The 16845-nt window shown below is 37.4% G+C and overlaps 1 protein-coding gene across 5 annotated transcripts in view; it reads right to left on the reverse strand.

Moving 5' to 3' along the window:
* Positions 1-16845, reverse strand: part of IQSEC1 (IQ motif and Sec7 domain ArfGEF 1) — a 315077-nt gene that overhangs the window by 238560 nt on the left and 59672 nt on the right. For all 5 annotated transcript variants that reach the window (XM_048957702.1, XM_048957701.1, XM_048957700.1 and 2 more), the window contains exon 2: positions 8192-8221. In XM_048957702.1, coding sequence (XP_048813659.1) covers positions 8192-8221 — 30 coding nt within the window. The remainder of the gene's footprint in view (positions 1-8191; positions 8222-16845) is intronic.

Below are 16845 nucleotides of genomic sequence, written 5' to 3' on the forward strand. Positions count from 1 at the left end.
CTAGCTTCATTTCCAAACAAAATAGAAGAGCAAGTATAATTTGAAATTGGTTGATACAACATTTGTTTTCTGCCCCATTCCTGGAGGCATTCAAGACAAGGCTGAATGTGGCTCTGGGCAGCCTGGTCTACTGGTTGGCAACCCTGCACACAGCGGGGGGAGGTGAAACTAGATGATCTTTGAGGTCATTTTCAACCCAGGCCATTCTATGATATGAGTCTATGATTCTTTCTAAAATATTCCATAAACAAAATCTTAAAATATTCCAGGTTCCATATGGCCATGCCTTATTACTGTTCTCCTACCAGTGATGTTGCTCATCACAGCAACCTGAAGATAGACATTAGGGCCAGACACTGAAGTAATACCATCACAGAACACAGATCTTCAGCTTTTACTTCCATATCCCAGAATCCATGGACATCTATACTTACACTTGGTCATTCACCCAAGTTCACCACAGTCATGCTTCCAGTCAGTCAACTCACAGGACTGCTTCCAATGCACATCACATGTGCAACAGATAAAAAGTGACACAGTGGGCAGCTTGTTGCTAAGGTACTTTGCCCTTCTCTGCTGTTCTGTTTCCCAAAGGAAGCTCTGCACTTGGAAGAAATTACCTCAGGGATATCATTTTCAGTTGCAGCTTGCAGTTGTGCTAGGAAATGAATTATCCACTAATACTCAGGTTCACTACATTCCATATAAAAAAAAAAATTCTACTGTTTCTTTGTTATGCAGCAATGCAAAGTTTGTCTACTGCTTTTATTACTAATTTGTCTTTTCTGCCCTTCCTTATAAAATGCCTATAGATCTTTCCCCCTATTTGTTACAGCTCTCACATGAAAGACTGTAAAAATCTTGATACTGTTTAAGTCCCCATATTAGGAAATATGTTCTGAAAGTCTGACAAAATAATTGACAGAATCCCCAGAAAAATTCCCATATCTACAAGAGGTTGAGAAGTATGGCTGACATCCTTAAATGTGAATTAAAGTTTAACATGAGTGACGTGCTTCTTTATAGCAGCAGGTGTAAAATAACATCTGAAACTGAACAGCTTTCTTAGCTAGAAAGTAAGGACAACAAGCTGTTGCACAGTGAGCATTGTGCAGGTAATGCTTCCTGAAATTTAGCAATATATTCCAGGAGAGACAGACTTAAAAAAAACAGCTGAAACATGAAAGATAGTAGTTAACTCAACTGGATTTCAAGGTACTGCATACTCCATTACACTGGGCATAATACATTGATAAAATCTATTACATACACCAAGTTACTTCCCTTCTCTCTTTCAGTTAGAAGATGCATGCTTATGCGCTGGTTCAATTGTGATAACCTAGAAAGTTCTTTTTATTCTTATAGTGTTGTTAACACGCTCTTCTGTTGTCATCTTTTGAAGGCATAGCTTGCTTGCTTCATCTTCCCTTTACTTACAATTGCCCTTAATGGAAAATGTCTAAAAGCATCACTCAAACAGCTCAGATGATGAACCAGATACCTAAGTTGTGCTTACAGCCTAATCCAGGAATCATTCTTGAACTACACTGAGGCACATCGATTAGAGCAAGGGAGGGGAGGAAAGAAATTCTACAACACTGTTTTTCCTGCATGCTTTTTGAATAGAATTAGTTTAGCCACAACTACTTGGGTAAAGCAATGAGATCAGAACAAAAAACTGGAAAAATAACATTAAAGTTCTATTTGATTTTAATGTAACTGTAGATTAGAATCCTAACAATAAATATATAATACATGCATTCTTTCTGAAGATAGATTGCGTGCAAGATAGCTTAGATTTTATTGGAGCTTTATAGATACCAATATTAAGAGAAGTGTCTCCAGCTCTTGTTCCTGTCAGTTTGCACGTACACATTGATTTCCACTAGTTACTGGAGACTGTTCTCAGTGATGAGGACAAAAAGTATCCTGGTTAATCGTGCTCAGATTTCACTCCTGCCCTCACAGAGTTATTCTATTATAAAAGACTAGCTGCTATAAATAGATAAGCTAAGCTGGCTTCAGATCATACCCACTTCTTCTCTGGATCTCCCACAGCCATAGCAGATGTGAGGTTCTGTTTGGACTCACTGTGTCAGTTCTTTCCTAAAACAGATGTGGAGCTGGGACAGCTTTGTACTGAGAGTACACCACATTCTCTGTTCTTCTCAAAAAACACACAAAAAGAAGCTGGAAAGCAACATCATTCAGTGGAAGCTGCATAGCAGGATCTCTTCAGCATACCACTGATCTTGCTGACAGTTCCTGTCCCACAAAACAGCTGGTAGGTGTGCTAAGTTCTACTCAAAATACATACTGCTTCTATTTGCCTTACCAAGAATTACAGTAATAAATGAACTGAGTAATTACAAGCGGTTCAGCAGGTGCTGCAGAATCAAAATTGTCCAAAGCCTGTGAAGAACATTACGATACAGATAGCAAGTCTAAGAGAGTCTCTTTTCTTTTCTTTACTCTCCTATTCTATCCCCCAGATTCACGCCAGTTTTCCATGTGAATTCTAATAGAACAGAACAAAAGCAACTCAGCATTTACTGTGGAATGGTGAAATCATGAAAGAAATTTAAACTACTTTATCTACACAAAAGATAAATCCTGTGGTATTACAAGTGCTCAACTTACTGAATTAAGTTGTGCACACATGTTGCTCATTAGGCAGGCCTTATCTTACACTGTAACCAGTGGGGACTACTTGTGAACAAGAACAACTCCTTCAAGAATTGACTATAAAAAAGTAGCTGCATTGAATTAATGTGAAACCATTTACAAAGCTTTGTCTTTTCTTCAAGACTGCAAATTTGACAACTGCCAGCCTGTCAAGAGAATTCTATTGAGCACAAACAGCACTTTGAAACTTACATAAATTACAGCTGTCTATTTCCAGTGGAAATAATCTCAAGCAAACTGCTTACATATGCTAGTTTATCCACCTGGATGGCATCCGAATTTAGCAAGAATCGATTCTACTTCCTGGTACAAAATAGTATTCTCAGTAATTTATAAGTCAAAATATTAATATTTTGACTTTGATTATTTGATACTGAAATAAAAAATTAAACCACAAACATATGCCTACCTATTTACACAATTACTGCCACAGTAAATCAGTCCTTTTCTAAACTGATTCACCTTTCAGCTCCATGCTATTTCTTTGCCAGTTGAGGCCAAGGAAATATTATTTAAGGGAGTTAGGAGTTTAAAAAAAAGAAGTTGGCTTAGTTCAAGTTTTTTCCCCAAATACAATTTGTGCCATGGCCATGATTGTTTAGAATCATTTACACTGCTTGAAGCTTTTGAGTCATCAAACACTGAGTTCCCTAGAGTTTATTCATTCCATGGAAAAATAAGCTTACAATTTGAAGGACAGAACAATGGACTGTCAGGTTAAAGAAGCTCCATTCACACATCTTCCCCCTACTAGCTAATATCATACAGTTACAGGTATTCAAGGGAATAATGTGATTTTGTCTGTATCACCTGGGAAGAAGAACACATAACTCACTCCCTTGCTTGAACTTTCTCAAGAAAGAATGGTATCCTTTTTTTTTTTTTTTTCTTCCAGCAGAGGATAAATAAAAGCAATAGAAAGTCTATGGAGTTGGGTATATACTTCTCAATCACATAATGATGACAACTTTCTAAAATTCAACTACTTAAAACATCTACTATTCCAGCCACTAAAAGGTAAAGTATTCTGATTAAGAATCCATAGTTGATCAGCAAAGCTTTGGGTTTTTTTTTTTAATATATGGGTCACTCTGGAAGTAATGTCTCCTGCCTATATATGGAAACTGCAACAGACACAAGAAGCATAAAATGCTGTTTGACAGAGCAAATACTCAGCTACAAAACAGTATTTTTCAATGGCTTCACAGCTGCTATGACGACAACATTGCTAAAAGACACCACCCACCACCTCATTTATGCTTGGTCTCCATAAACGTTCATCGAGTGTCAACAAATGTCAATGGGTGCCATATTTTCTGCATGGAGAAATTCAACACCACCCCTTTGCTTCACACATACTTCCATGCGATACACCATTTTGGGAGACTGCCCTTCTGCTGTCAACTGTTGCACAAAAACAGCATGTAACAAAATATTAGCAGGTTCAAGGATCAATCTCTTCTGCCATACCACCAGCACCTACCTGTTACAACATAGGTCATAATAAAATAGGAGGCATTACTTTCGGAGCAGCCCCCATAATAGTAATTCTGCTTGTCAAGTCAGTATGGAATTTAGAACACACCAATTGCTCAGATACACACTCGACCTTCTTTGAAAATCAGAAAGTTTTGGAACACCTCGAACTGAGTACTCAAAGAACAAATTAAGGCACTCAGTATTACTAGGAAATCAAAGCCTAGTTGCAGTTGGCAATCCATTTTCCTAAAACTCAAGCATCAAAAATGCCACTAATGACACCATGAAGTTATTTTGTTATACTGAATACAATTGCTTGCTCTTGAGCAAAGAGCTTTGCCACTCTAAGTGTATTCCACTTAGAGTTAAGTGAATGGAAAAAAACTGTGAGCACTTTACTGTTCAAAGTCTCTGATGACATCAGTGCACAGTACATCCAGAACAGCAGGGTAAAATGTGCAGACCAGACTTTGGTTTCAGGTACCATTGCACTCGAAATAATGAAATGCTAGGGAAGTGATTGCATGAAGCAGCATCACCTTCACCTCTCCCAGCTCAGCAGCTTGCAAACATCGTATCTCCCTTTGCCCAACCATCCTCTGCTCACTTCCCTCAGAAGGATGATGGAGATGACTGACACCTACCTGCAGCCTGCATCACTAAATTAAATCAAATGTGCAAAGAGTGACTTCTTGGTGGTCATGCTGCTTGGCACACTAGCAGTTGCCTTCCCAGCACATCTTACAGAGACAAGCCTTACCGAGGCAATGGAGAAGAGAGAAAAACCCTATTTAATCTCAAACTATAATTTGTTTGTATTGCAAAGTCATTCTGTTCTGGTAAGGCATTCATATTCCATCCAAGCACCACCTCACAATACACAAGTTGTGTTATCAGTTCATTTCAATATAACTTTCACCAGTGGTGAGCTGATGTTTGAAATATAATTAATGGGAGTTTTCCTATTTCTACTCTCACTTACACTACACTATTTGACAGTGGACTGCATTAAATTAAAAAATATATTTAAATAAACTAATTCAAAATACTTATTTTTGTGTTGAGTTCCTCTCACAGTTGTTAAGTAAATTCTAAGAAATGACTTAGAAAAGTGTTTACACGAGAACTAAAAGCTTCCAGGAAAGGTCCATTTAGATTGCAAAGCAATTTGAACTTGAAAATGGATTTCACAAGTCTGACCTCAATTCCCCCAAATCTGTACTTTGCAGGCTATCAGAGAGGGCTGAGTCTGAGTTCAGGTAGATGTCACTGAAGATGTGGGGAAGCCCCTCTGATCCTGCTACATTTTCCCTCTCTGTGGCTCAGTTACTGATGTTTTATCCTGTGTTCAGCAGCCATTCCTCCAGCACTCCACCCAGCACATAGTGAAAATGATATTCTACAATTCTCTCCCTTGCTAAAGTATATTAAACTAGTACTTTTTCACTTAATCTAATGTACATCTTTAATCAAATCATATATTTAGCCTTTTTGCATGATCCTCAACAGATAAAAACAAATTTTAAAACATAAATAAATGGGGAATGCTGAAAAAGAATGTCTCAGACTTGATTCAGCTCAATCATTTAGCTGATGTTTTTCCTCCATAACTAATACTTCAACTGTAGTATATTTTTAAACCAGCACCACACCCCTAAACCCCTTTGTATGTTTAAGTTACATGGCTACACACAGAGCATCACACCTCTTGGCAACAGCCTTACAGCTCCCACTCCAGCCTCCATCACGCCCCCCTGCTGCTGCATAGCGCTGTTACTTACAGTTTAGCACATTTCGTACTGCACTTCTCCTTTAAGAAACACAGAATCAGGACAGAACAAGAGTATATAAAGAAGATAGGTCAAATCCAGTGGTTGGACTGAAAATGTATTTTTCACAGCAGCTGAAGAGACAAGTAAAAACACTACTGTACTGAGAACATCGAGGAGTGGTGATTAGTAGCTGTAGTGAGCTTTAATATATTTAATCTCGTTTATTTTACTGCCAGAAGAGCAGCAAAGAAATACTGATAGAAACAATTAAATCTCATGCCTTTAAATCCAAAGACAAATGGCTATTACACTCTAAGAATGGGAAAGGAATGCGAGTCAGAAAGTAGGTATTGCTTCTGTGCAGGATTTGATTTCTGGAGGTGTTGCTAGTCAGAGATGCTTACTGATTTCAAAAGAGATCTTCAAAGTCCCTTTGTGGTCCCCGCTTGAATCCTCAATTCTCATTATGTTGCCTTGTGCTCACTAAACACACAAAGTTCATAGTAAAGGCAAGAGAAACATCTTCTACTTACTACAACATAAAACATCTTAGTCTTCTAGAGTATGATAGATGATGTATAAATGTAGCATAACCTATTTAATCATGCTACTAATTATCAAAATCTCATGTAAATGAAAGCACATTTTCTAAAACATAGGAAAAAAGACAGCTAATTTAAAAGGACCACCACACTGACAATTTCATAGCTCACTGTTCATGTGTTCATTACATCTGAGAAGACAGAGTTTCCAAAGCCATTTGTCAAAGTAGTAGATCTAACATAAATACCAAAAATTGAAAATTGAATGACATTCAACAAAAGGAAGCTAATGCAAGTTTGTTACGGTACCACAGTATTGTAAGCTGAACACATTTGAAAAACTCAGACAAAGAACGAATAACTTATTGGTTTTATTCACATTGAGGAAGCCAAGGAAAAAAGTCAAGCTAATTATCTACTTCTTTTAACTGTCTCAGTATTTCATCTCTAAACACATTGCTTTACTGCATCAACCTTGCCCTTGCATAGCCAGATCCAGCATTTAAAGAATTTTAGGCTACTTTAAAATATCTTTTATATAAATTTGCAATTCTTATGGCAAGTTATAAAGCTACTGAAAACAAACCCAGAAAGGCAATAATGTGTGCAGCTGATCAACTGTATGAAATCCTACTACATCACTGATAGTGGATATTCCATTCCAGTGTGCAAAAAGCCAGGTATTCCAAAGCCTCAGGTCTGGAGACAGCTTATATTCACTCAACTCCATGTGCAACCTGAGCTGAACCCAAGGTTTCCAAGTGACAGGTAAATCACATTTGGTTTCAGACTCGTGTAGCTTGACAACCCCAGCTGCTTATCACAGGCTGGGAAGGTGGGGCAAAGACAAAGCCCCCCATAAGATATGCTTCTTTCCTCAGCAATCTTAATACTTCTCTTTATAGCTTACAGGCACGATAACTGGTAAGAAAGATCCCAGCAGAATTAACAAGTTCAATGATCTTGTCAATACTGAATGTTTAAAAGGAAGGGGAAAAGAGGGATCTAATTTACTGTAGCACTCTAATATATACACGACTTCCAGATTCAAGCACATGGGTTTGTAATTTTAGCTATTCGTAGGGCACTGCCCAAAGTTCCACAAGTTTGACCAAAACAGCTACATTTTCTTCAAAAAATACCTTTGAAATAACATGTGAAAAACACTGATTAAGTTCAAGTACGTGACAGTTGCATTAAATTCTCTAAACTACCTGAATCTTCCAAGTTCACAATGAGTATCATAGCAGTGAGTCAATGAAGATTCTCTGACAGATAAGGAAATGAAGACTGCCAAGAAAGCCAGAACACCAGAACAGGTATGTGCCCTTTCACTAATACAGCACCAACAATTGACAGCTACAGCACTCCTTTCTTAACAAGTGAGCATTTAGTACACTAATATATATATATTTCATTTAAAATGCTGTAAACCAATTATAAACAATATTTTGCAATTACCAAAATTAAGATGCAAGTCTTATTTAAACCATATTGTAAATAGAAGCATTCAGGAACATCATATTATTCAGTACTGCATCCATCCAATGCTCCTTTATTCAAAATACAAATGGCATGCTAAATAGAACTAATAATCAAACAAAAAACTTGTACATCTGTTTCCATTCTACACTTAAAACTGTGCTTTTTAAATAAAATATATTCTTAGAAAAGTTAATGCAACGTAACTGACAGAGGGGGAGGTGCACATACCTGACACTTCTTGAACTGTCACCTTCGGACCTGAAAAATAAGACGCAAGTAGTTAGGATGACAGTCTTCCCACACATTCCCTTTATGTTTCAGCAAGGTTTTCTAAGGCTTCCCCTACTATTTAGGCATTAAAAAAGAAAACAGTTATTCTTAAATTTAGAATAAATCTATTAGAGATTCAAAAACCTAAGAGTTGAAACCAGTAACAGGAATACTACCTAAAATATGTGGCATCAGTCTCTGAAACATCAGTGAAGGCCTGCAAACATGCAAGCTAAAATGCTTAGGAATCTAATCGCCGAACTTATCAGATACTACCCAGTATCTGATACTACCCAGTAAGTGCTGCTGCTTGTAAAACTGTTCATAAAATTTTTTATAAAACTGCACATTCGTCTGTTTCCCAGAGTTGTGAAGAAATAAGTGATAAAATAAATTAAGTTACAGAAGCTCTTGAAGACCATTTTTTTCTCATGGTGAGATCATTTCATCAAATCAAAATCAAAACAGGAACAAAATCTTTCTGACCCCTGTTCCCCACACTCCTTATTCGCATGCTTTATTTTTTTCTTCCAAATGAGGAAATTGCATTTGATGTCACTCATACTGACAAGTTTTCTGCCTCTTAAGATGAGCAGAAACATCATATTTGCAGCATTTCAGGAAAGAAAAAAAAATCCAGCACAAAATATTCATCTTTTTGCCCCGTTCTGTTCCTTCCACGCTCCAAAGCAATCCAGCCTTGTTGCTACTGAACCCATAACTGCATGTCTGCTTTGTAAGCTAAAGCTGAGAAGTTTGAATAAAAAATAATCAAAGCAGGAGATTCCAGAGCAAAATGAAGCTTCAAAATACCCTTCTCCGTGTCTAAATCTTCAGAAAGATTCAAATAAAATCAAGATGAATATTAATTTGCAATATCATGGACATTTCTTAGTGCAGTGTGACAAAAGATAGAATAAGAATTCTTCAATGATCAGTGGAAGAAATAATACAGGGAACCAATTCTAATTATTGAAAACATTTGTTTCAGTGTCTTCACCCAGGTAAGGATCAAAGATCGACATGAAGTTGATTAGTGATCACTTCTATATCCTGGGGAGCTTGTTAGAAGTCCATATCAAAAGTTGCCCTTGGTTTATTAAGATTATTGGTTCATCTGACACTGCAAAAATACATCCAAGACTGCCTTTCTGTTTTCCCTCAACTTACAGCCTGCACAGTGCTGCATGCCAGGAAACCTCTCCAGCATCAGATGGAGCATCAATGCACCAGCATAAGGCAGTAGCAGGAGTGCAGCTATGCTGGACATCAGCCAGCATCTTTGTTGTAAGCCTTACAGACAGGCAAACATCTCAGCCAGAGCCAGGCAGGGTGCCCAACGCAGCTTCCAATACCTCCAGCCGTTGCTGGGGCTTTCCATATTTGCTCTGTTGCAAGCCAAACTACCTTTGAATTTTTATTTTTAAAGCATAAGCTACACAAGATAATGTCCTATTTTTAGGACTGCTGTTAATATCTCACATAAGGAAAACATCTGGATTTTAGTTTATTATAAAAAAACCTGTAGTTACATGGAAGAAAACTATGTCAAGCAAACTGCAAACTCTACCTCTTCAGAAACCAACTAAGATGGTGAGCATTACCTCCTCAAAAATCAAAGAAAGAACAGCTTTAGGAACATATTAAATACCAAATACTTCAGAACTTCCACTGACTGAAAAAGCAAAACAAAACCAGACTTATTTCTTACTAAAATGACTTCATCTGCACTGACTACTTGCATCTTATGCTAGTGGCAGAGGAAAAAAGTTGTGCTAAGTAAGAGTTTCTTAAATCTAATCCTAGGAAACAGTACTAAAACCTCATTTTCAAGATCTACTGTAGAAATAAATGTCAAAAATTGATGCTTTATTCCTCTCCTCTCTATTATGTAATCAAAACTACTTTTTTTCTTGAAGCTTAATGAAATCTGGATAATTTTATGAGTAATGAAATGAAAGAAAAAACTACAGTCCACCAAACTACAGCACCTTCTGCTGCCAGAATATCTTCTGGAACAAGAGACTGAGTGCACATGGCCAGATATGCCTACAAGTAGGAATATCATTTGATGTTACTGACAGCTGACACTACAAAATACTTGTGAAAATATTTAGCACAGCTGAAAATTCTCCCCAGCACAAAATAAATCACTTTCTGTCTACAAAGAAAAATGTGGTATCCCAGTGTAGTATCTATCCATACAAAAAACCTTCTTGATCTTCACAAGTGCTCTGAGAATTTGGGTGTCACTGATGTGATTACATGCATTACCTGTTACCACCACATTTATTTGACTGCATACGAGGAAGATTTTAGCAAAAACAACATGGAATGGAAGAACAGTTACACAAATCCACACCAAAGAAATCTTAAATGAATACATATAAAGACAACACATTGTCAGTTCTTGGTAATGAAGACAGCATCCGATACCAAATGGCTTTATATCCAACTACGTTATTTAGTTATTCAAAACATTTCAATTTACAAACGTGCACAAGACTTAGAAGAGGCCTGCGCTTCCACCTGGGCATCCTGCCATAGCAATACGTGTAAGCTGACATCCATCTCTGTACATAATGTCTCCTTTTAACACATTCAAGATGGACCAGATCAGAGGTGAGGAAAGAACTGGCACAGGGCTAAGTTCTCACATCACACTGCAGTTTCATGAACTAAATGCTCACTGTTAATCCGCTGGTCTTTTGGGGCTTCCTTTTTCTCAACCTCAACACCAACCCCAACATCTCCCTCAAGAACAACCAACCAAAAAAGACAGAAAGCCACTTCCTGGTCATTTCGAGTTGTTTGATTTTAGACATGCACATGTATTCTGGTAGACCAAACGCAAGGCTTGAAACTTTTTTCTACATGATTACCCTATCCTTGAACGTTACTGAAACACAAAAGGAGGAGGGTGGGGGTGTGGGGGGGAAGAACTCACCTATACATCCTCATTAGTAATTTAAAATTAATAAAATGCTTAACTGACACCTTCCCACACTCATTCTTCTGCAAATTACATCTTGCAAAACATACACCTCACAAATACCCAAAATATGCATAACAACTTGATGGAACAAGTTTTCCACACAGAACTGAGACAACTGGATTTAATGCCTTGATTTTCTGCTCTTCCTCTTGACTAGAAAAACAAAATTATCTGAACAGGAAAATCCCTTTGCATTCTTAAAGGATTCTGGAGTCACGAGAAGCGACCAGCAGCCATCCAAGACAACCTTCTCATCAGCTCACTATTTCTCACTGAAAGTCCATAAGTATTTTGAAGAAGGTGCTTCAGTTCAAGAACAGTCGCAAGATGAAGGCTGGGCAACTGCAAGATTTTGGTACTTGCTGCTCAACTTAGCTAAAAATGGAAATAGAGAGAACGAGCTCCCTTCTTTGATTTTTAGGATACCACCAGGTAAAAAACCTGTGAATCTAGCAGTTAGAAAATTTAACATCTTCAAGGTCAAGATTTTTCCCAAGTACATTCCAGAGAGTTATTTACAGATTTAACACATGCAATGAATAATTTGTATGGCTGAGTAAACACAGCTGTAAAAACTACTAGTGGTTGTTTAAAGTGTTAGACTTTCTTTAAGCACTTTAGAAAATTTGAGTTTTTAGATCATTGCTTAATGTTTCTGCTTTTATTATGCATTTACTAGACTCTGGATTCTTTTCTCCTCTGGGCCAGATAAAATAATCTGTCACTACTGAGATGAAGAGAAAAATTTCAGGCAGTATATAGGCTTACTTCTTGTAAAACCTTGCAGGAAGAAAAATATCTATCATATCTTCAATTTCAATAGAACTGAAATAGAAGAGAGAATTAAACAGGAAATAATCCATTGATAAGTAAGTTATGGCAGTGTAATAAATGTCATGTAATTTTCCTCAAAAAATACTGAAGAAACTCTACGCTCATCCCTGGTTGTCTTCCAACATTTTACCAGCCTTTTGGAATAGAACTAAATAGTTATCTGCACACTCCACTGAAGTATAAGCTTGTCTTCTTCCTGGGAAGAAGGGAACCATACATCCACAGGAAACCATCCTTTAAGATTGTTACAGCCAGCAGAAGCAGAAATGACTCTGCTAACAACAGCATTTACTGTAATTCATTTTCAAACAGAGGCCAGACATCACAGTACTAACCTAACAAAGCTTAAACCAAAAACTGAAAGAAAACAAATAACAAAAACAACAGTGGCTAAGATTTACAGGGAACAGCAAACAAAAGTGGCTTTTCAAACCTGAATAATTTCTGTCTGTCTAAATTGAGTTTGTCACCCTCTGTCAGTCCATGTCTTTGATAAGTGAAGATTTTGGGAAACATTTCTTGTTACAAAAATGGGTATGCAAAGCAGAAGATAAATCAAGAGACAGTCACCATTATCTCCCTATACATACACCAAGCAGGATGATCAGGAAGACAGGACTGTTACATAGTTCCACATCCCCATATCCACCCATTAGATAAACTCAGCCAGATCTCCTCACCTATTTAGGGAAGTCACTCCCAACAGAATACAAAGAATTGGGTAAAAGCCAAGATTTGTAAACATTCTAAAATTTCCAGGTTAAATAATCATACTCTACGTGAAATTAATTTTCCTGCAAACCTCAAGAACAAATTTTATTTGTTAGAAATTTCAAGAGACGTGCTATATGTAGAAATATACAGTTGCCACATATCAAAGGGCATTCATTCTAATTTCATTTGTTACTAAAGGAAAACATTGAACCTAACCTTTACAGAGCAATACTAGCTCAGTCATTTGATTAAACCTTGCTTTGAACATAGAATTTGTCCCAAGGAAATAAACTACACCTGTTACTAATTGTTCTTTTGTACTATATCACATCCTCCAGTATTTGTTATGAAGACGGCCTACAATGAACGAAGTCTCCCTGAGTCTCCTCAATTGCTATACAAACAGTGCTACTTCTATCACAAGACAGCGTTAGCACGCTTCAGTATAGAGTTCCCATGTTCTGAAGGAGCAATTCAAAACTAGGCAGACTTGTCAGGAAACTTGTAGCCCCAGCTAAAGACTGTTAAAAATTAGAGATTTCTAGGATTTTCATTTTAGCCCGCTGAGCTTGAATGACATTATTTGCCCCCATGGATCACAACAGATCTGCAGTACTGCATTAAGAAACACTCAGTCTTACAGCAGCCTTGCTTTCTGGACATAATAATCAGATACCTAAAACCTCTCTGAGCCTCAAAACAAGCACAGTCTCTGTTTTTTCCCTTGCTAAGTAGGCTTAGGTCAGCATCAGCACATTGCCAACTCTGTGCGGAACAGTACATCCAAGAACACAAACACATGGAATAGAGGTTTTACAAAAAATAATAATAAAAAGAGCTATTTTGCAAGATTTTGCATATTAGGCAGTTATACAGATAGGGAAATTCTACTGCGCTGAAGATTATTAAAAGAACTGATCAAATTTTTAGTAAGACCTGTGCAGCCAGCTGTGCTTTAAACAAGGTATGTTTCAGGATGAGAAAAATATTTTTACCACTAATTATGACTGTTCCAGCAATACAATACAAAAAGACTGTTCTGCAATACACAATTGAAGGAAGGAATGAGCACCCACTGCTAGGACATTCACTTGGGTCCATCACAGAACTGATAGAACAGATCAGTTACAGACTTACAATTACCACATTGCATTTTGATTTAATAGTGAGAAAAATAATTCTTTTGTATAGTAGAAAAAATAATATGGGTTTGCTTTTTTTTTATTATTTGGGAACAGTAATGACCTGACAGTTTTGTTCTTTTCCAAATATGAGAACTTAATGGTCACAGAATCTCTAAGAACTTTCAGTGAGACAAAATTTCTTTCAGAAGGCAACACCTAACAGTCAGATACTGCACACAGGTCAGAAGTACACACTAGAGAAGACTGCTTCCAATCCCTCAAGCTAGAAGCACTGTCTTCAGATGCTGACCTTAAAGCACAGGGGTCACAAGCATTCTTCATGCATGTTAGGATTAGGAACAGATACGATGCAGCTGGTAACAAGAAATCTTTAGGAAGATCTGTGAAGTCAGAATAGAGGTAAGCTCAAAGACAAAAAATTAAAAACAGTATAAACTTTGAGCTTTATTATATCAATCCATTGGAATACTGAATGTAAGTATCTAAAAGCTGTTCCATGAGAACAGGAGCCATTATAATGACCTGCCCATCACTCATGTTTTTGTATCTAAACTGTAATGTGTTCTGGTGTGTTACTGGAGCAAGTACTTACCGAATAGAATAGAAAGGAGCTAAGTTTGATTTTAGCCAAAAGATTTTATTTAGGGATATGCAGCAAATTGAGGACTAGCATATAACAAACAGTCATCAGACCTGGAACTGCATCATTGCCTACTATCATTACTTCCCAAATAACGACTAGACATACTGCCAGGGGAATCTCTTAATTCAAAAAGACATAGCATCTCTGAATTCATCTCTTCTGCCCTAAGGCCTACGGAATCGAACAGGAGATAGATGACAGCAATTAACAACACCCAAAAACTGGAATTTTATAAATGCATTTATACCCACACTTTCAGCACTAGCTGTTTATCTTTTACTCCTTACATTCCTACTGTATGTATGAATTTGCACCATATCTAGCAAGCAAGCAGCTCTTTTCAAATGCAGTGCATCAGTTTACACGTTGTTATTACAGCGCTCCTACTTTCAGGATAGAAATCATCACTAAGTCAAACAAGAAGCATAACCTTCTAAGAAATTCCATGTGTTGTAAGAGCACCAAGCTCACTCTGAGGCCTCAAGATTCTTGGTCACTTAGGACAGAAGATTGTACTCCGTGTTTTTAAGCACTAGTTTCATGCTATGAATGTGTTGAATGTTTTCTGTTTCATTCTTCTCAATGCTTTTAAAGCGCTTCATTGTGCCCCATTCTACTGATCATATATGCTGCATGTTCGTTCCCTTGAGAAGATGACTCGGACAGGTGAAAGACACTATGAGAAGGGCCTCTTGCATGTCCTAACTATATGGAAAATGTTTTCAAGTAGTGACAGCTTCCTTTTGCCTAAGAAAACAAGAAGCAAGCAAAAGCAAAACATGACCTGTGCAGAAGTTGCCTATATAGGCTGCAAAAGCTCTTTTCTTACAAATACTTTTTGATTGCAGGAAAGCAGGAAGAATTTAGAAATGATTTACCATTACTGAAATGGAAAAAAAATAGTTTCAACTGAAGTCCCAAATAGCGGAAAGCTTAAAACTGAAGCCAGAACTATACAAACTAAAATTGGGCTGGTACTTAGACTAATGCATCTCATTGTACATCACGCATGAAAGTAAATCATCTTCATGTTATTTTCTTGTGAGAGGTAAGTTAATAGAAGGGTAAACAGATGAATCACTAGCTGGAAGATCCAGAGTTTGTTGTGTAAAGCACCATTTTCAAAGCAAAAACAGTGGCATCAGATGTCCAGTTACCCTCGTGTACCACAGCAATGAAGCAGGTAGCTGCCGGTACACTGCTGGAACTGGTCCTCTATGACCAACCCAGCGCATGTACCTGTAAACAGAGAGTTACTGGGTTAAGGCAATTCTTCCCAATTGTAGTGAAATAAAACACTGCGACAAATCCCACTGTGTTAGGAATGGAAGAGGGATAGTGAGAAAGAGTTCTATATTAAAGCAAAACATGTGACTGACTATTTAAAAAGGACAAATTAATCAACTGAATTGACTGAGTAGCAGACCCACAATTGCCCACTGTTTTCACTGGAGCACCACACTATTTCACAAACATACGTACCTCACTTTTCAACCTGTACTTTGTTCAATTTCCATTAAAGAAAGTAATCAATTTTTCAGCTTTCATTAGCACACAGGAGCACAGACTTCAGAGATGAGCCTGCATGCACTCATATGTGGAGACTACTCCCATCCCATGAGGCCTTCCATTCCAGCTCTTGGCAGGCATCACTCATGCTTGTGGTGACCATCAAAGCCACTTCAGGCCTTACAAAGGTATTATATACACACACAGAAACTTGCAGCAACCATGTCAAAAAATGAGCTAAAAAAAAAGTTTGATATTCCCATCTAGGCTTACTGGTAGAAAACAGCCACTTCCTTAGGTAGCAGATGCAATTTTTGTTTTCTGAAGTTTAACTGCTACACTCAGACATCCATCTATCCATAAGAAGCAAAAAAGTAACTTTCATAGATAACTTATATTCAATTACCACACTACCAAAGTGTAGCTACTAGTACATGGTTTCTACAAAGAGCTTGTTATATCTATTCCTGGACTGTCTTCAGCCACTACTGCCCACAGATTGTTTTCCAAATGCTCCCAGCGTGGATTGATTTCTGATAGAAAAAAAGATCAGCTTGATTTTATTGCTCAGCTATCACTGCTGCATACACTGCTGAGCTTAAGGCTAGATAGCATTTGGGCTGAACTTATCAACTCTGCACTCATTTTGTTCATGTATCTCACATTTTATAGTTACTTAAGTTCTGTTTTTCTCCTAGTGTCTGAAAGCACTTTGAAGCAATGGTTGGAATACAAAGCCCCACATATTTCCACAAAAAGCAACACCCTCCTG

Source organism: Lagopus muta, chromosome 11, assembly GCF_023343835.1.
Source record: "Lagopus muta isolate bLagMut1 chromosome 11, bLagMut1 primary, whole genome shotgun sequence".
NCBI lineage: Eukaryota > Metazoa > Chordata > Aves > Galliformes > Phasianidae > Lagopus > Lagopus muta.